General features: G+C 43.9%; 1 protein-coding gene across 1 annotated transcript in view; it reads right to left on the reverse strand.

The window, feature by feature from the left end:
• FER1L6 (fer-1-like family member 6) overlaps positions 1-21,195 on the reverse strand; it is a 175,416-nt gene that overhangs the window by 93,859 nt on the left and 60,362 nt on the right. The window contains exons 11-16 of the mRNA XM_010839005.1: positions 20,451-20,643; positions 16,701-17,053; positions 12,788-12,896; positions 11,716-11,899; positions 5,571-5,691; positions 4,259-4,359 (exon numbers count right to left, since the gene is read on the reverse strand). Of these exons, the coding sequence (XP_010837307.1) occupies positions 4,259-4,359; positions 5,571-5,691; positions 11,716-11,899; positions 12,788-12,896; positions 16,701-17,053; positions 20,451-20,643 (1,061 nt within the window). The remainder of the gene's footprint in view (positions 1-4,258; positions 4,360-5,570; positions 5,692-11,715; positions 11,900-12,787; positions 12,897-16,700; positions 17,054-20,450; positions 20,644-21,195) is intronic.

Genomic DNA, 21,195 nt, shown 5'->3' on the forward strand with positions numbered 1-21,195 from the left:
CTAGACAGCATAATAAAAAGCAGAGACATTACTTTGCCAACAAAGGTCTGTCTAGTCAAGGCTATGGTTTTTCCAGTGGTCATGTATGGATGTGAGAGTTGGACTATAAAGAAGGCTGAGCATGAAGAATTGAACTGTGGTGTTGGAGAAGACTCTTGAGAGTACCTCGGACTGCAAGAAGATCCAACCAGTCCATCGTAAAGGAGATCAGTCCTGGGTGTTCATTGGAGGGACTGACGTTGAAGCTGAAACTCCAATATTTTGGCCATCTGATAAGAAGAGCTGACTCATTTGAAAAGACCCTGATGCTGGAAGGGATTGAAGGCAGGAGGAGAAGGGGATGACAGAGGATGAGATGGTTGGATTGCATCACCGACTCAATGGACATGGGTTTGGGTGGACTCTGGGAGTTGGTGATGGACAGGGAGGCCTGCCATGCTGCGGTTCATGGGATCGCAAAGAGTCGGACATGACTGAGCGACTGAACTGAACTGAACTGATACAAGTTCATAAGAGCAAACCCAAAATAATGCGGTTATTTTGCAATTCCTTTATTTTACAAATTTAACACACACCAAAAGGTTCCTAAAAAGTTGTATGTCAAGCAAATATTTTAGTTTCAAAACTGAGCTATGTCCTTATATTTTTTAAAATATACAAAGGACTGAACAGTAACACTTTGAGAGATGAAGTTTAAAATGTGCTCAGTAGAAAAAGGTTATGAGTGCGATGAACTAGAAATGGCTTTAAACGTGGGAAAATAAGATATTGCCCTCATCAGCAATAATTTAAATGCAAATTAAAATTGATGCCATTTTCGCTTATTAAAAACTGGATAGTATTCAAGATTGAAAATATTCGAGAGGGAAAAGTCACTCTCTTCTATTACGATAGAAGAGTGTTAATTATTATAATGTTTAGGAGGTAATTTGATAGCACTTATCAATATATAAATGTCCATATAATTTGATCCAAAAATTATACTAGAATTCTATCCTTTAAAAATAACTGAAAGTTCTTGCAAAAAAAGATGTTTATACAGTAATGTTTATTGTAGCACCATTTATAGTAGCAAAATAAATCAGAACAAAAATATCAGGGGCTAGTTAAATATTACATGATACATATTACATAACTAAACAGTGGGGTCAACCATTAGTTACCACTGTAGAAAGATGCTGGTGATACATTGTTGAGTGAAAAAGCAAGCTGCTGAACAAAGTGCAATATTTGTAAAGAAATAGAGCATTCTTATGAATGCGTATGTTTGCAAATGCACAGGAAAAAAACCCAGAAAGACCAATCAAACTCTGCTCTCTGAGTGGGATTGAAGAGAGAACTGAGAACATTTTTACCCTACCCATCCTGCGTTTTGTTGTCGTTGTGAGATGAGCCTGTAGTACTTTTGTGATGAAAAGAATCAGTTACAAAGGAACAAAACGGGGGTAAGATGCCAAACCTCCCAGCTCGGGGTCCCACACAGAAGCTCTGCCTGGTGGCAGTTGAAGCTTCGCCAGAGATTCTCTTTGGGCCTACTAGTCATTGCATTTTCTCTTAGTTTTTAAGAAGAATAAAAGGATTCTATTTTGAGGAAGGCGTCTTGTCACATGTCTACCTTTCTTTCCTAGAGGCAGAAGGAATCTGTTCCACTCCCAGGATGGATCAGCTCTAAGAAACATGATGAACGCTTCTAATCTCTCTCCCTTCCACACAGGGGGAGAAATAGCTTATTTCCCCCTCAGAATGGGGGTAGATAGATGACTTTGGCTCCTGACTCTGATCATTCTTCATCTTTTAGACCCGCCAACTGTGGGCTGTGGGCAGGCTCCTCACTTCCACATGGCAGGTGGTCTGGTCCTTCTAGGGGGAAGCCCCAAAGTCAAGCTGCTCAACTGCCAACAGGTTGGGGGAACCACAAAGTGTCCTCGACCTCAGGTCCAAACTGCTTTCTTAAATCCCTATTTACCAAATAGAAAACAAATGTCTGACCCTCATGTATATTTTTCAGTTGGTTTAAAACTTGCAGAAAAGAAAGGAATGATTATCACATCAAGCAACCTCCTAGTAAAGAAAAATTTTCCAGCTATTAATTTGCCCACAATTTCTAAAAATGATCATGAAGCTTTTAAAAGATACTTCAAGGGAATTGCAGGTGGCACTTAACTCACAGCAGGAGTAGCACTGATTCATATTGCTTCTGTGAAAAACAGAAGAGAAATCAAGATAGAAAAAACACATATTTATCTCTCCGCTTTCTTCCTTTTTTTAAAAAAAGTAAAAATACTCGGGTAGTTGAGAGATTAGAAAAGACAAAACTTGCAAAGCAGAACACAGGAATTTAGCTATCTGCTGTCTATTTGTTTTTTTCTTTCCATCAAATGAAATGCCACTCCTTTTCCATTCATTCTATCATGACAAATTCTCACTGTTTGCTCGAGTATTGACTGATTCATTTCAAGAGTTAATCCAAGGTGTTTCCTTTAAGGGAGGCAGCCTCTAAGATGGCCCCCACGATCCCCGCCTCCTGCTGTTCTTGCCATCATATGATTCCTCCCCTTTGAATATACATTAGTCCCAGGGATTGGTTTCTGACAGAACCCATCAAGACTGATGGGCTGTCACGTCCAAGATTAGATAATAAAAGACCATGATGTCCAGCTTACTGGCATGTCCTCTCTGACTCTTCTGTCTCACACACTCTGATGAAGTCAGTTGCCACGTTGTGAGAGGTGGCGTGGAGAGGCCCATATGGCAAGGAATTGAGGATGACCTCCAAACAACAGCTGGCAGGGAGCTGCAGTTCTCAATCCTCCTCAATCCAACAGTTTATAAAGAACTGAATTCTGCAAATGACCACGTGAGTGATCTGGGAAGTGAGTCCTTCCCAGAGGAGCCCCGAGGTAACTCTAGCCTCAGACAATGCCTTGAGTGCAGCCTGGGATAGGTTCTGAGCAGAGGACCCAACTAAGCCACATCTACATTCTTGACCCAAGAAACTGTGAAATAATAAATATGTTTTAGTCACTTAAATTTGAGGGTTATTTGTTACTCTGCAATTGGTAACTGACATACCCTACTCATTTTTTTATTATATTGTCTACCTCCTGGAGTAAGAGTCATTAATTGGTGCTTATTAATGTAGTGTACAAAAACTTCTGTTAAGTAGCATTTGATACAATTTATCCATCTAACTGGGAATCCCTGGTTGGTCAGCAGTAAAGAATCCATCTGCAGTGCAGGAGATGCAGGTTCAATCTCTGGGTCAGGAAGATCCCCTGGAGAAGGAAATGGCAACCCACTCCAGGATTCTTGCCTGAGAAATCCCATGGACAGAGGAGCCTGATGGGCTGCCGTCTATAGGGTCACAAAATTCAAGTATAACTTAACAACTAAATACCCACCACCAGCAGCCAATTGCCAAATAGTTGTTGCATGTGTGCTAACTTGCTTCAGTCGTGTCCAACTCTCCGGACTAGCCCACCAGGCCCCTCTGTCCATGGGATTTTCCAGGCAAGCATACTGAAGTGAGTTGCCATGCCCTCCTCTAAGGAACCTTCCTGAGCCAGGTTATGAATCCACATCTCTTAAGTCTCCTGCATTGGCAGGTGGATTCTTTCTTACTAGTGCCACCTGGGAAGCCCAAATAGTTGCTGCTGCTGTTGCTACTGCTGCTGCTAAGTCGCTTCAGTCGTGTCCGACTCTGTGCGACCCCATAGACGGCAGCCCACCAGGCTCCCCTGTCCCTGGGATTCTCCAGGCAAGAACACTGGAGTGGGTTGCCATTTCCTTCTCCAATGCACGAAAGTGAAAAGTGAAAGTGAAGTCGCTCAGTCATGTCCGACCCTCAGCGACCCCATGGACTGCAGCCTTCCAAACTCCTCCGTCCATGGGATTTTCCAGGCAAGAGTACTGGAGTGGGGTGCTGTTGCCTTCTCCGAAATAGTTGCTGAGTACCTACCAAATGCAAAGAAGCATGCCAGACACTAACACTGCTAGCAATTTTCTTGTTTCAAAAAGAATCTCTGCAGTAAGTCTTTCTTTTCTTCCCTTTTCCTTTTTTTTTCCTTTGCTTTATGTTTTAGTAAAGTATCAGAAAGCAATAGTGAGCCCACAGCAGCTAAATTACTGAACAAAAGAAGATGGATGTAACACTACTCAATGTTCATTTGACTGCATGTGAAATTGACTATTTTCTAAGGTAAGTAAAAGCTGATTCCATACAGCTCAGCTCCCCAGATGCCAGCTGTCCCTCCAGTACCTGCTTCGACTGATAAAGTCACTGAGCACCATCTTCATTTTCTCTTCTGGGGCTTCCTCTGAAATCTTAATCAGTTCTTTTACTTCCTCTATACCTTCTTCCTGAAAACAAACCACGGAGGTGGAGGGATGAGAGATGGGAATGAAACTGTCGTGGAGACACTGATTCTAACATTCACAGAAATTATATTCAGCTCATATTTTGTTTTGAAAAGGAAAGAGGCAAGAGATGACACTGTCCGTGAGTTATGTGAGCTGGAAAGGGATATGTGAGAGGAATCACAAAGGGAAGGTGCAAGATGCCAAAGCAGCATGTTCCCTGGTTTTCTTTACCCCCGGGGGCTTGGGTAGGACAGCGTACATTTATTGCACGTAGGTACTATTTTAAATGGGCTTCGCAGGTGGCTCAGTGGTAAAGAATCTGCCTGCCAATGCAGGAGACAGGAGTTCGATCCCTGGGCCAGGAAGATATCTGGAGGAGGAAATGGCAACCCATTTCAGTATTCTTGCCTGGAGAATCCCACGGACAGAGGGGTCTGGTGGGCTACCATGGGGTCACAAAGAGCTGGACACAACTTAGCAACTGAGCACGCATGCACACTGTTTTGAATACTTTCACACATTCAATTCCTCAAAGAATTCTGAAGGAAAAGAACAAGATATGATAGGAGAGGGTAAGAGGAAACATCAAAAAGCTTCTCTGAGGAAGTGCTCGAACCTGAGCTATGGAGGCTGACTGGGCTTCCTTGGAGAAACAAGATGAGGAAAAGCAGCCCAGGCAGAGGGAAGAGCATGGAGGTGGCTAGCTCGGTTTCTTTGAGACACTTGAAAGGAGACCACTGTGCTTGGAATAAAGTAAGGAAGAGGAGCCTGTGAGAGACAGGACCAGAGAGGTAGCAGGGCTTGACTTTGGAGGGAATTGTCTACTGTTCGGAGAAGGCAATGGCACCCCACTCCAATATTCTTGCCTGGAGAATCCCATGGACAGAGGCGCCTGGTGGGTTTCAGTCCACAGGGTCACAAAGAGTCAAACACGACTGAAATGACTTAGCATGGATCATACTAGGTACTATAACAGGTAGAAGCAGAGCAGGGATTTGAATTTGGAGAGCTTGATTTAAAGGTGAGGAATTTTGCAAAATGTATTCTCATTTCCCTGGGTTTACATGGCAGGAGCCATGCGTCATCCAAATGCAGAGGCCTCAATTCTTTGGTATTTGAACTGAGGCCAAGACCCTCTTCTGAGTGGGAAAAGATCCCCTTTGCCTCCAGCTTCCCAATATTTGAATCCATCACCCATCAGAGTCACCTACCAGGAGGTCTGCCATCTTCTCCAGCATGTTGGACCAATGCAGCCTAAACGTCTGGTCTCCCCAAGAACTGACAAAGTAGACACAGGGCTTCTTGGCCTCAAATGGCAAATAGTTGTAATTCCTGGGAAAATACATTAGGTCTGGAAGTTAGTTGGCAATCAGTGTTTTTCAGGCAATTCCGGTCACATGTTCATGTTTCATACATCCTGGGTGGACTGGGGAAAGGATGGTGATAAAACAGTCACATTAGTAATGCCACCCTTAGCCTCTATCTGGGGACCTATGAACACTAAGCAATGAACAGCCATATGGCTACAATGAAGAGGTAGTAATGGCTACCACTCTGACCCAGGGCAAAGCTTAGAATGATCACCAGAAGGCAGGATTCAATTGGCAAGCCCTCTTCAAGGAAAAATTCTCTTTCTAATTGAGAGAAGGGAGAAAAACTAACATTTTCCTTTCCCTTTAAATCTATATACTAAGAACTGACTGCGTAAGGATCAACTGAGATAACAGAGGTGAATGTATTTTGTAAACTGAAATCACTAGAGAATTGTAAGAAGGTAAAATAATATTAATGAGGATGAAGTCATGTGCTTCAAACTCAACTCCAACATTCCATGGCTGCCATCCATCCATCCGTCCATCCATCCAATGTTGGTTGTTGCTGGGCATTAGTGCCAATAATATATTGATCGGTGACCCACTTGACTAAGAAAGGACCAGAGAGATAGCAAAGTAGCTGGAAGGGGAGACATGGAGCCAAAGAGAATGGTTGATGGTGATGGTTGGATATGCTTAAATGATGGTGAGAAAAAGATAGTTCAGAGGATGAGACTGAAGACAGAAAAGAAGGGACTAACTGGGAGAATTCAGTTCCCAAGAATGTGGATGTGGAAGCAGGTAAGATGGGAGAGATGTAGCCTAAGGTTGAAGTTCCCTGCCTAATGACAGCTATATTCATTATAGCTAGCTCTTACCTAGCTCTGCCCCCAGCCCCCTGAAATTTTCCCACAAACATCTGGGTGTGAAGAGAAACATGTAATGCAGGCAAGAGCACATTTCTTGTCATGGGCATTGCTTGGACAGGGGCCCTAATAAATGTGGACAGTGTTAGGAGTCATGAGCTTCTAGAGGTTGGGGTGGGGGGAAAGTGAAAGAGAGAGCTTTGTTTCCATTCCAAAAGCTACAGAGGACTTCAGCCTGAAAGAACGCATGGTTGTTCTTTTTAGCTCTCCAACCTAAGTTTCTTCTAGAGGCCATAAAGTTAGCAAAGATGCTCTGTGGTCTGTTCTGCAAAAAACAAACCAGCAGGCAACCATTCAGAAGAGAAGCCAAATAAGTCCTTGGCAGAAACTGAGGTTATGATTACAGCAGGGGAACAAAATAAAACTTAACAAATAAGGAAGGTCAGAAACTGCTCTTTCCCTTATCTTGTTAAAAATGATGGCACGGAGAAAAACAAATGTCGTATAATAGGGCTCATATGTGGAGTCTAGAATTGAGAGAGATGAATATATTTGCAAAGCAGAAATAGACACAAACGTAGAGAACAAACTCCTGGATACTGATGAGGGAAGCAGGGGTGGGATGAACCGGGAGACTGGGACCGACATATATACACTATTTTGTACAAAATAGGTAATTGATCACAACTTACCGAATAGCACAGGGAACTCTACTCAGTGCTCTGTGATGACACAAGTAGGAAAGAAATCTTTATTTTTCCTTTTGAACTTTTTATTTTATATTGGCGGCACTAGTGGTAGAGAACCCGCCTGCCAATGCAGGAGATGTAAGAGACAAGGGTTCAATCCCTGGGTCGGGAAGATCCCCTGGGGGAGGGCATGGCAACCCACTCCAGTATTCTTGCCCGGAGAGTTCCACGGACAGAGGAGCCTGGAGGCCACAGTCCATAGAGCTGCAAGGAGTTGGACACAACTGAAATAACGTAGCACAAAGCAATTAACAAAGTTGTGATAGTTTCAGGTGAACAGTGAAGGGACTCAGTCACACATATACATGGATCCATTCTCCCCCCAACCCCTGTCTCATCCAGGCTGCCACATCACATTGAGCAGAGTGGGAGGAAATCTTAAAAGGAGAAGATATATGTATACGTATAACTAATTTACTTTTCTACATGGAAGAAACTAACCCAACATTGTAAAGCAACTACGTGTGTGTGAAGTCGCTTCTGCTAAGTCGCTTCAGTTGTGTCCAACTCTGTGCGACTCCATAGACGGCAGCCCACGAGGCCCCGCCGTCCCTGGGATTCTCCAGGCAAGAACACTGGAGTGGGTTGCCATTTCCTCCTCCAATGCATGAAAGTGAAAAGTGAAAGTGAAGTTGCTCAGTCGTGTCCGACTCTTAGCAATCCCATGGACTGCAGCCCACCAGGCTCCTCAGTCCATGGGATTTTCCAGGCAAGAGTACTGGAGTGGGGTGCCATTGCCTTCTCATGTCCAACTCTCTGCGACCCATGGACTGTAGCCCACCAGGCTTCTCTGTCCATGGGAGTCTCCAGGCAAAGTAATTATACTCAAAAATTAAAAACAGATTATGGCGCTGAGAATCCTGCAACTAAATAAATTCCTACTCGATGTTGTGCTCTGTCCCAAGGTTTCTTTGCTCTGGATGATTCTGTGCTAACGGTGTTCAAAGCCTCTGTGTCTTTGGCTCCCAGGTCCTCCAGATCTTACTGGATCTACAGGGCTCAGGATGCGGTATTTTTCTCAGGCAAATGACCGTGCAGATGGAGAGCAGCAGATGGGAGGGTACCACGTTGCCAGCAGGAAGAGACGTCTAACAGTTTGAATGGCTGCCCTGATGTGCCATCAGCCTTGTGACTCGGGGCAAGGGTAGGCCTGGAACCCTGAGAATCAAATGGTAATCTGACTCTGGGCTTGTGCTCCAGTCTCATTCTTGCACTCCAGCCCCATATGTAAATTATATGTAAATGCACATGCTTTAGAAAACTGGAAAGCCCAGAGCAAACCCAAGGTGATGTTTCAAGAGTCAGGCTAAACCACTCCTTATAAGGTGGTATTTCAATGGAGGCAACAGACAAATAAGTTGTATGTGTGTGTTTGTACATGTGTGTATGTGTGCTCATGGGTGTGGACACTGTGAGTGCATAGGCATATGTGTGTGTGGGCATGCCCAAGTGTGTTGGGGTATATTCTATTATAAAACCTTCTAATTCAGATGCTGCCATTCTTGGCTTACCACTATGTGGACAGAGCTTCAATATAGTGACAGGAATATACAGAAAACCCCCAAACATCAGCATGACTTAATTTGGTCTCTTTGAGTGAGCCAGTTAGTACTGATGTGTGGCCCGCTGAAGGATTCTGTAGCACTCTCATCTCCTTTAAACCCTCCCCATACTACATCTCCTGATATTACCATCACTCTCAGCAATGGGCTAGTCTAACAAGGTGGGGATGTTTTCACTGCCTGGTCCCAGAGAAGGATGCAGAGTACCACTGAGAGCTTCAGAAAAGCCTCCCAGAGCTGCAGATCCTGCTCAGTGATGTCCTCAGGTTTGACACTGGACAGAAAAACCATTAAAGGATGGGGAAGTTAGGGGTCCTTTTTGGTGCATGTAAGGGAGGATGGGCCATCAAGCATGGCTGCCAGGGGGCCAAAAAAGACCCCAAAGAAGGTGGTCCATGGGAGAGACAGGATTTAGAAAATGTGCAGCCATGCCCAGAAATGAGAGGACATGCATCCAGGGTATTTTCACTTACTCCTTCCTACTTTGTCCCAGACAATCGCTTTCCATCCTTAAACTCATCCTCGCTCTTTAGGGTGTCACCCTTTTGTGACCTTTGCCAACTCTTCACCTCCTCCCCTTCCCACTCTCTTCCCCCATGGTATCTGGTACCCAACTCGGTTATAGCACTTCCTTAGCTCATTCAAAAACAGGTACGAGTATCTACTACATGCCCGGTGCGGAGATGAGCAGATACAAAGGTGAGCAAGACACAGTCCTTTGCCCTCTGACTGCTCACCATCTGATAGAGACACAGACGAATAAAAACAGGTGAATGCAGCGTGAACAGTGTTTGATGGAGCTCAGTGGAGAAGTCCAAATCAGCCTTGGGATTCAGGGAAGGGAACTTGAATTTACTCTTGAAAGGTAATGGGAGCTAGCCATTCTGAGGATGGCGCTTATTGCCTGGCAGAGGCAAGAGCGTGTTCCAAGGTCCACATGGAGCAAACAGCAGGATTCATCTGGGGAATGGCACTGGAGAACTGGTGGAATTTAGGGAATGGCTGGAGTTTATTGTAAAGAAGTGGATGGGGATCAAATCAACAAAATATGGCCCCTGAGATTAAGCCTGAAAGGCATAGGCAGGACTTCCCTGGTGGTCCAATGGTTAGGAATCTGCCTGCCAATGAAGGGGGCACAGGTTTGATGCCTGGTCTGGGAAGATTTCACATGCCACCAGGCAACCGAGCCCATGTGCGACAACTACTGAGTCCACACTCTAGAAGCTTCGAGTCACAACTAATGAAGCCCACACGCCCTAGAGCCTATACTCCGCAACAAGAGAAGCCACTGCAACCAGAAGCACTCGAACCTCAACTAGAGAGCAACGCCTGCTTGTTGCAACTAGAGAAAGCCTGTGTACAGCAACAAAAGACCCAGCAATGCCAAAAATTAATTATTTATTTATTTTTTAAAAACCACAAGCAGCCAATGGATAATGTCAAACTGGGGAGTGGGGAGTTCAGATGGATAGTTTGGTGATTTCCTTGATGCAGGTCCAAGCCAAGTAAGAGGTGTTTAAAATAACTTACGCCAAAGATACCAATTGACTAAATTAAAGAAATGGCAGTAGGGAACACACTTGAGAACTAGAATTAACCAGACTTCATCACTGACTGGATGCGGGTAGGAAGGGAAAAGAGAACAATTGACAGATTTCCAATTTGTGGCTGAGAATGCAGTGAGTGGCAGGACCAGTCTCTGAGATGGGAAAGACAGGAAAAGGGGAAAAGTTGCCTGTGAAGACAATGAGTCTGATGACTAGCTTGGGGACCCCCAAGTAGAGGTGTTTGGATCTGCTGCTCAGGAAGGCCATCTGGGAAAATAGATGTGAGAGTTCTTGTGATTCTAACAGTGGTCACTAAGCCATGGGTTCACGCCCAGAGACACTGTCTAGATTGAAAAGAGTAGACTAATGAGAACTAGCAATGTGATTTCAATCCCTTGACATGTAATGAGCAATCTTCTCTTACGACAATCCCGTGAGATCATATTTTTTTTTACTCCTAGCACAAAGCTCAGAACACAGAAGACTCTCACTGTATGCGGCTTTCCTTTCTCATAAGCCACTTGGTTGACATCACTGTCTTAAGACAAAGTTCTATAATTTCACTTCTCTTTGCATGTTGAAATGTCATGTGGGTTAAAGATCGGTAAGGGTGCACGTAGGAGCCCCAGTTGTTTTCTGAAATGGTCTTTTTTCATGGCTAAGAATCATTTCTGAGTTCTTCAGTTTGCGCCCAAAATAAGATAAGAAATGATGTAATTAATAATTCCACCAAGTTGAATTTACATTGTGTTCAAATGACTATAAAAACTGTTGATAGGATTTGGGGTGGAAATTTAACTTCTGACCTTCCTATATTGTTCTGCTTCAAAGTTATAGGATAAAGGGAGCTTCAGATATGGTCATAAGAACCATCGTCATCACTCTGTCCTTGAATGAATTAACTGGATGTGTCATTTGGAGAGTTGTCAACACGAGAATCCAGGAGAGTGGCAGTTATCCTGTCGGTCTAGCCTGTACCTTGCACCCATAACTAAGATACAGAATATTTCTAGTTTTAGGGAAGAACTGAATCAAACGGTCATGGAAATGGGTCACATTTCCACAGTCAGAAATCCTGGCTACTCTCGCCTCCTGGGGCTCCTGTGCGTGTGTGCTCAGTCTCTTCAGTCGTGTCCAACTCTCTGCGACCCCCCAGACTGTAACCCAGCAAGCTCCTCTGTCCATGAAATTCTCTAGGCAAGAATATTGGAGTGGGTTGCCATTCCCTTCTGCAGGGGATCTTCCCAACCCAGGGATCAAACCTACATCTCCTGCATTGCATTTACTTCCTGAGCCATCAGGGAAGCTGCGTCTCCTACCTGTTCCCTTCTGTCACAAGTGGCTTCTCTGGGTGAGTGGTGGAGACCAGGGGAATGGCGGCATCATGGGCTGCGTCCCCTTCTCCTTCGTGCAGCAGTGGGAGAGTGTCTTCTTCAGCTGAGTCCGCTGACTTCTTCCTACTCCTGTGATGCAACCCTCCATCAATCAGGTTCCCAAAATTACCTGTAGAGCCAGTAGCAAGGGGAGAAGGGCCAGATGTCAATAAGTAGAATCAGGCTGCTTGGCAGAAAGGATCCAAGCTTATGTCTTCCCAGGGCAGAGTAATAAGCTCTCAGTATGAAGGCAGGATGATGGTCAGATCAAAGAAATAAGATTAGCAATGATACGAAGCCATCATCAGCTTCCATCTTAAGGTCTTTTTTTTTTTTTTTTTTAATGACTTAAGTTACAGATTAACTGGATTCCTTCTCCATTTTTTTCTGCTCCAAAACTTCCCAAATGTAAATCAAGACCTTCTCTGATGGAATGCTCTTTCTTGGAGTGGTTTTCCCAGGTGCACATCAGTCCAGGAAGACTGCTGGAAGTCACAACAACAGCATCTATCATACGCACAGCATGCCATGTGCATTAATTCATTAAACTCTTGCCATAGCTTCATAAGGAATTATCACTATTCCCATTTTATAGATGAAGAAACCAAGACCAAGAGAAATTAAGTGATCCTAGGGTCAGGGAACCAGGATTAGTAGTCCAAGTCTGTCTGAATGCAAACTATACTCTCAATCTTTTTATTTTAACTTTTTTTAATTGGAAGATAATTGCTTTCCAATATTGGGTTAATTTCTGCCATACATCAACAAGAATCAGCCATAGGTATGCATTTAAAAATTTTTTATTATTTTTAATTTATATAAATATTTTTAATTAAAACTACAAAAACAAATCTATCCCTTACATATTGAGTCTAGAGTGGACAAGGAGTTATTCATTTCTTCCTGAGGTGCAAACCTCCAACAGAATGCTACCATCTGCATGTAAGGCATTGATTCATTCAAGAAAGAGGTATAAAGTTCACGCCATGTGCCAGACACTGTGCTTGTCTGCACTTACCAATAGAAACTTCAAAGCTAATGGGTTTATCTCCGATCCTCCGGTCTATCATGGTAGCTTCGAAAAATGCTCCAAAGAGTAAAAATTCCTCATGTTTTTCTGGTACAATCTATAGGAAAAAAAAAAAAAAAAATAGACGGCCCTGGATCTTTTTATAGTAGGAGGAAACTGAATCAGTGAGGCCAACCTGGTCCAGGGTGATTTATAGAAACCTGAGTCTTGGTGTCAGCCTGATAGGGTACATCACTTCCACTCTAATCAGACTGGCAGGAACCAGGACCTACGCACTGCAAATCCCAGTTCAGCCATTCGCAATGATGTAGTCTCAACCTTACAATCAAATCTCCTTTCATTTTAAAGGTAAGCTTGGTATATGTATCTTGTTAAGAGAGTGATGGTTCCAGAAACCAGGTGACACATTACATTTCTGAGTGAGGAGGCTGAATGAGCTGGAGCTTTCATGCTGTGCTTTCCGGCTTTACCCTTGGATTTATTGAGCCCAACGGAAACAGCAGTAAGGTTCATTGAAGGAAATACAGCAGCTGTAGTTTCAGAGGCTAAGAGCCCCATTCAATCAAGAGCTCTTAACTCTGTCTCTTTCTCTCTCTCTCTCTTTTTTTCCGGCCACGAGGGATCTTGGTCCCCCCAATCAGGGATTGAAGCCATGCGTCCTGCATTGGGAGCACAGTCTTAAGCACTGGACTACCAGGGAAGTCCCCTTCTCTCTTTTTGAGACTCTTTCTTCACACACAAGCCCCCTGTGCTGCTGGCATCAGCAGGAAATGTTTCTATTGACCAGAAAGTGTGGGACAGGGTGGGGCCAGATGCTGACTCTTAGTCACAGCACGTGCCGCTCCCGCCTGCCACCACTGTGTCCCTTGGCTGTAAGCCAGCCCCTTATCACGCCTTCCTGAGGCCAAGTTTACTCTCTGGGAGGAGGTTAAAAATCACTCAGAGACCCAAAGGGAATGGAGGCCACGGAGCCTGGAAGAGGGACCGCAGGTTCCAAGGCCAGGTGATCCCCTCTTTAATTCCCAACTCTGCTGCTTCCTAGACGTTGACTGGGCAAGCCGTGTCTGCTATCCAGGTATCATGTTCCTTGTCTATGAAATGAGCATCATAGCAGGACCTACATGGGGAAGGAATGAGATCACCCATGTGCAGTACCTAGGATAAAGCCTACACACGCCAATGCCATAAGTGAAGTCACCATAAGTATTTCAACAGGTTATAATTCATGTCTTAATCCCATCCACCCTTCAAAGTCCAATCCAGAAGAAGCCTCTTCTTCTGGAAGCCTCCCCTGATGCCCTGAGCTAGAAAAACGATGATGGTAGTGTTTACAGAACTCTTATTGTGTGTCAGATATGGGGAGAGTAGCATATTTTACACTCCCATATGTAAAATAGATAGCCAGTGGGACATGGGGAGCTCAACTGGTGCTCTAGACAACCTAGAGGGGTGGGATGGAGTGGGAGGTGGGAGAAGGTTCAAGAGGACGGGGACACATGTATACCTGTGGCTGATTCATGTTGATGTATGGAAGAGACCAACATAACATTGTAAAGCAATTATCTTTCATTCAAAATTTCTGGATCACTATGCTATACAACTGAAAATAACATGGTATTGTAAATCAACTATACCTCAATAATTGTTTTCACTTTAAATAAACAAGTTTTAAAAAAAGAATTTTACCTGTATTATCTCATGTAATTCTTGTAACTATCCTATGAGAGGGATCTTTCTATTCTATCCATTTAAAAGTGAGAAGCTGTAGTTTCATGAAAGAGTAAGATATCTGTTCATAGTTACTAAACATGATTAATAGTAATTGAGCACTTACTATGTGTCAGGCTCTTTTCTAATAAGCACTTTGTTGTATTAATTCATTAAATCATCATTATAAGCCTATGAAGTAGAGGTTATTATTGGAAATAAACCTAGGAGCTTAAATCACTTGCCCAAAGACTCAAACAGATACTTGTCCAGAGACCAGACAGTAACCATTGCACAATACTGCCACATCTTAAACCCAACTCTCTTATTTGGGAGAGTTTAATTTTATTTTAATCCTTACACTGCACTCACCCCAGGAGATAATATGACTTTATCTTTACCTGCTTAAGGCACTTTATCACATTCTACTTCCTGTACATTTATTTTGTAGGTCTTATCTCCCCTTCTTTACCATAAATTTCATGCAGTCAGACTCTATTTTTATTCCTACCAATGCTGAGGATTTAAAAAGGAACACAGGGCAGGAATAGAGATGCGGATATAGAGAATGGACTTCTGGACATGGGAGAAGAGGAGGATGAGACAAAGTGAGAGAGTAGCACTGACACATATATATACTACCATGTGCAGAATAGCTAGCAAGCAGGAAGCAGTTGTAGAGCACAGGGGGCTCAGCTCTGTGCTCTGTGATGACCTAGAGGGGTGGGATGGGCAAGAATGGGAGGGAGGCTCAAGAGGGAGGAGATACATGTATCCTTACAGCTGATTCATAATGTTGTACAGCAGAAACTAACACACTATAAAGCAGTTATATACCAAGAAAAAATAAAAATAAATTTGAAAAATAATAAAGATGAACACAAGGTTTGACAGAAGGGAGATAAGCTTTGATGGTGATGATGACAATGAGTTTAAAAAGCCAGCATTATAGGACCTCATTTGTCCAGATTCACAATGAGAGCAAGGCTGCAGCAAGGGAAATTAGAGCTGCGGGAACCTGGAGAGCTGAACAAGAAGATGCTACAAAAAAATAGATATTATCATGTTAGTAAGGGCAAGCTCTGAGCTACTGAGGCTCTGGGGAAGGCAGAAGCTGTAGTGTGGTAGTTTTAAGTTATGTCCACAAATTCTTGGAAAAGCCCCCCCTTAAAAGGTGAAGCCTCATTCATTCCCCAACCCTATTTCAATGTGGGCTGGACATGTGGCTCATTTCTAACAGTTAGAATGTGGCATAAATATCTGTGTGATTTCCATGGATTTGGGCAAAAAAGACATTGCAGTCTCTGCCTTGCTCTCTTTTGGATCATCCACTCTGGCAGAAGCCAGATTTATTAAATCCCAGCAGTAAAATTAAGTGGCTCTTCCAAGGCTAAGTTGACCCACATACTAAAAATCCTTCTGTGTGTTCTAGTCTCTACCGGGAATGGACAGCTCTGGGAGACCAGGCACCCCATCCCTTCCCCATCTGAAATTAGAGTCTGGCTGACCTGAGAAACACCCTCCCAGAGGCAGAATCAAGCTATAATCTACCCACCAAAATATAAAATGCCTTCATTTGCAGTCACAAAGCACTATTACTGAACTTAAAGACTGAGAGCTTAGTCACGGTTTATGTTCCTCTTGGGGTCCCAAACCTCTCACCCCTAACACAGAACTGGGCCAGAAGACGCTACTCTGCTGTTTGCTGAGTCACAAGCAATGATAACCATTCCCTCCAGTGGTGACTTCCCCACATGCGTGGGGCCGGGGAACAGGTGTCTCGGTTCCTTGTGTCCCTGCTTGTCACCCACTCTTCCTCCTCTTCATCCCTCATCCCACATTATCTCATCCAGAATGCATGCTGAGCTAACAAAGCTAAACACAATTAGGCCCCACACAGAGTTCAGTCCATCACCCGCCCACCCACTCCCAACAGCTCCTCCAGAGTGCTTTATTTTACTTTGGTGTCCATGGGAATCTGTGTTTGGTGGGGGATGCAGACAGAATGCAACATGAGCAGATGGCTATGTTGTGAGCAGGAAAAGGCAGAGGATCAGCCCCGAAATATAGGGCTGAGTCAACACACATTTTGCAGGGGGTGCAACACCTCTGTGGGTCTCTGGGGACCCATGGCAGATGCTGTCTCTGCGCTGGGCTCAGGGCACAGTCTCAGTGGAAGCGCGCTCAGACTTACTTCTGGGGGCACGTCGAAAGGCTCCACCTCGACCTCTGTTGAGTTGGTTTTGTCTGAAGCCTGCTGGGGTTTGCCATCGTCAGTTTTGTCGCCCTTGTCTTTACTCGCGCCTTTGGAAGATTTGCCATCTTTGTCCTTCGGAGACAACTTGAACTCCTTGAGCGCCTTGGAGAATTTAGACTCCTGTGCCCCTCCCGAGAGGATCTCCACAGCAATCTCCACCAAGATCCTGCCCCGGTATGACACGCCTTCGCCGAAGCCTTCATTCAGTTCCTGGTAGTCATCCATCAGACTGTGGTTCCTGGGTGAGCCATACAGGTTAATCCAGGCAGGTCCAAACGTGGGCAGGAAGCCTAGAAAGAGCCCAAGCTTTAGTTGCCTGGTTATGCTTTCAAGCTGGTTACTGCTTGATGAGAGTTGTGCACATTTGTTTAGAAATGTAAAGTATAAAGAAAAGACAAGAGAAAATATTTACAGACTATCCCATCATGGGGAGTTCCCTGGTGGCCTCCTGGTTGGGATTCTGGGCTTTTGCTGCCATGGTCCAGGTTCAATCCCTGGTTGGGAAACTGAGATCCCACAAGTCATGAGGCTCGGTCAAAAAACAAAACAAAACAGGACATCCCGGACTTACCTGGTGATACGGTGGATAGGAATCCACCTTGCAATGCAGGGGACACTGGTTTGATCCCTGGTCTGAGAAGATTCCACATGCCACAGAACAACTGAGCCCATGCACCACAACCTTTGAGCCCACGTGCTATTGTGCTATAGCACAATGTGCCCAGAGCCTGTGCTCAGCCAAGAGAAGCCACTGCAATGAGAAGCCCATGCACCGCAACTACAGAATAGCCCCTGCTCTCCAAAACTAGAGAAAAGCCCATGCATGGTAACCAAAAATAGAATAAAATTAAAGAAAGAAAGACATGCTACCACAATTGGCATTTTGCTATGTTTCTTTCTAGTCATTCTTCCATGTATATGTTTAGACTTGTCCATAATTTCAGCAAGACTATGCTGACATGCATTTTCATTCATCAAACTTTTATGGACTCCTAACACGTGCCAGGCATCATTTTAGAGAAGAAACATAGAGCCCAATGGAGATTAAATCAGATACAAACATGAAACAAATATTCACATTACAAATGCTATGAAGGAGCTATATTTTGTGCTGCAAGGACAAAAAACAGGCTGCTGTGGCATGAAGAAGAATCAGGCAGAGAGAGGAGGGTTCTGGGCAGAGGAGAGAGCATATGGCATTGGAAAGGAGCTTGGAGGCAGAAGGAACTGGAAGAGAAAGCCAGTGCGGCTGGAGTCCAGAGAGGGAGCGGGTGAGAAGAATGTGGAGAGGCGAGTGGGTCTGTCTTTATTCTAGAGATTATGGGACTATTCTAGAGGAGTTTGAGGAAGGATGTGACCTACTCAGATGTGTGTTTTTAAATTCACTCTGGCTGCCATGTGAAGGGTTCTAAGAATGGATGTGAGCACACTGGTTCAAGGACTCCTTCAACATTAAAATTCAAGACATGGATAGCCTGGACCAGTGTGATGGTAGTGGAGGTTGAGAGAAGTAAATGTTCTGAAATGTGCTCTCAACGTAGAACTGAAAAGACCTGGTGATTTTAACTTACTCTTGGCATAAATTGTTTCCTTTCTTGATCCATAGCATCTGGGAAAATGTAAGTGTCTATGCAAACATCTCTGTGGCAACTGACTGTTCCTTTTGTTTTCTCTTCTGCAGCATGTAGGATCTTCATTCCTGGACCAGGGATCGAACCTGGGACCCCTGCAGTGGAAGCTCGGAGTCTTAATCGCTGGACCTCCAGGGAAATTCCCAGAATGTTCCATTTTGACTGGCAGTACAGGATGGTGGCCCTGAGCTTGACTTCCTGGGTTCAGATCTCAAGTCTCAGCTCTGCCATTTTCAAGCTGTGTGACCTTGGAGAAGTCTTTTAACTTTCTGATGCCTCAGTATCCTCAACTGTAAAATGGGGATGCTAATAGTACCTATCTCAGGATTATCTATTGGGATAATCTAATCTATCAGGATTAAAAGAGATAATATTAAGTGCTTCACTGAAGTCTTTAGGAAATGCTCTAAAATATTAGCTGTTACTCTTAATAAGTGATTGTGTGCTAAATCTCTTCAGTCGTGTCCAACTTTTTGTGGCCCTATGGACTGTAGCCCTCCAGGCTCCTCTGTCCAAGAGATTTTCCAGGCAAGAATACTGGAGTGGGTTGCCAAAACCTCCTCCAGGAGATCTTCCTGACCTAGGAATCAATATGTATCATAATTTGCTTAACAATTCTTGTTGACAAAAAGTTGCCATATGCTTTATTGTTATCAATAATTCTAATACCTGAAAGCTTCCTCTCTCCATCCCCTCACCCACTGCCCTATTCCTCCATGGACTAGATTCTATCCTGCCTTTAATAAATTCTATGAAGTAGTGCTATTGTTTTAAAAGAGGTAGGAAGATTCTATAACCCATGATATCTACTTTTTACTATCGCTATACATCTCCCCAAACCCAACAGAGTGACTCTGAAAAGTTGTGGGTAAAACACGTCTTTGCCTGGTTGAGAAATCCTATAGATGGGCAGAATGTGCTTTCTCCATAAAGCAACCTGGGGCAAACATTTCCATAACATGGAAAGTTAAATGGTATATATTTATTAAGGCCTTTCTATGATGACACTCTTGTGCAGGGAACAAAAATGTGTGAAAGTTGTTCTCTGCATAAGCCAAGCCTTTTACAGTATAATGTGTATACACACATATCCACAAATACATACATTAATTAACATAAATTTGTAGTGCAGAGAAAGATTCTCTTGAGATTTAAATAAAGGGAAGGTGGGTTGGGATATGTAGAGAATTATCAGCTATTAATTTAGATTTTGCTAATAGAGTAAGTCCCCTACATATGAACATGTAAGTTGCAAACTTTCAAAAAGTTGCAAATGTGTGCCAACCCTTGTATGCCAGCTGTTGTACTGTACTACTGTACTTTTCAAGGCACTGTACAGTAAGATTAAAAATGTTTTATTTTTTGTGTTTGTTTTTTATGTATGTATGATGTGCAGGAAAAGTATTATAAACCTATTATAGTACAGTACTGTATAGTTGATTGTGTTAGCTAGGTACTTAGGCTAGCTTTTTGGACTTACCAACAAATTGGACTTACGAACACACACTTGGAATGGAACTCATTTGTATGTAGGGGAATTACTATAAAGAGCTTTATCCAGGGTGAAAATTCTTTGGACTGACTCAATGAATTAGCTGGGACTCTCCATTCTTGCCCTGGCTCTCTGCAGTCAGCTCATGCTCATCAGTAGTTGAGGGAACCATATTTTTTGAACCATTTAAACACAGTAAAACCATTCTAAGCTTGTGAGCCATACATAGATACATGGTAGTTCAGCTGTGGTCCATGAACCACAGTTTGCCAACCTCTGATCCAATCTAAAGTCTTCATTTTCCAGTTAGGAAGCATAAAGCCCAGAGAAAGCGAGTGACTTCCTCAAGAACACACAGCAGTGTTCCTGGAAGACCTGGGCCAGGGAACAAGCCTCATGGTTCCTAGAGTCTGGCTCTGTCCACTACCCTAAACCAACCCAAGCCACAGACCACGCAGAGATGGAAAGTGCCTAATACATCGCCTGCTCCTCTGGCTTTGAAGATGAGGCTCTAAATGAATCATTTTGAGACCCTACCTTGAAGTCAGACATGTGAGGCCTTACCTTTATCTCCATCCTGTTCATTGGAGATCTTCTTCAAGTCAATGAAGTGGGTTGCCAGCACTATATCATTCATGCTGCCTTCATCCCACACCTGGATTTTTACCCTCCGACACAACGGAGGGAACATTTCCTTGAAGACCACCTGTTCATGCCACACGGGATCGGCACAGTTCTTCTGCACCGTGGTTCGCCCCTAAACACAAAGCCAGGAGGATGTGAACCACTGAAGGAAATGAAAGAGGCCTTTGACCAACTAAAGAAAACTCTTCACACCAGCTGGAGATATAAAGTAAGTTGCCAAATTAATGAACCTGTTTCCACGAGGCACCCATGAAAATCAGTTACATCCCATGAACATAACCAGTGTCCTGCTCTGTGCCAGACACCGTGCTGGGCATCTGGGACAAAAGGAGGGTTGTCACAGGTCCTCCCCCAGAAAGTTCTCATCATCACACTGGGTTGAGGTGAAACTGACACCTGTGTTATTAAGGCATTCCATGCATTTCCGGGAAGACAGCAGATACAATTAGACCCTGAGTTTGCGTCATAAAAGTAGGACCAGGGATTTCCCTGGTGGTCCAGTGGCTAAAACTCCATGCTCCTGATGCAGGGAGTCTGGGTTCGATCCCTGGTCAGGGAACTAGATCCCACATGCTGCAACTGAAAGAGCCTGTGTGCCATAATGAAGATGAACGATCTCACGTGCCTCAATGACGATCCAGTGCAACCAAATAAATAAATATCT

Source organism: Bison bison, unplaced genomic scaffold (assembly GCF_000754665.1).
Source record: "Bison bison bison isolate TAMUID 2011002044 unplaced genomic scaffold, Bison_UMD1.0 scf7180017864108, whole genome shotgun sequence".
NCBI classification, from domain to species: domain Eukaryota; kingdom Metazoa; phylum Chordata; class Mammalia; order Artiodactyla; family Bovidae; genus Bison; species Bison bison.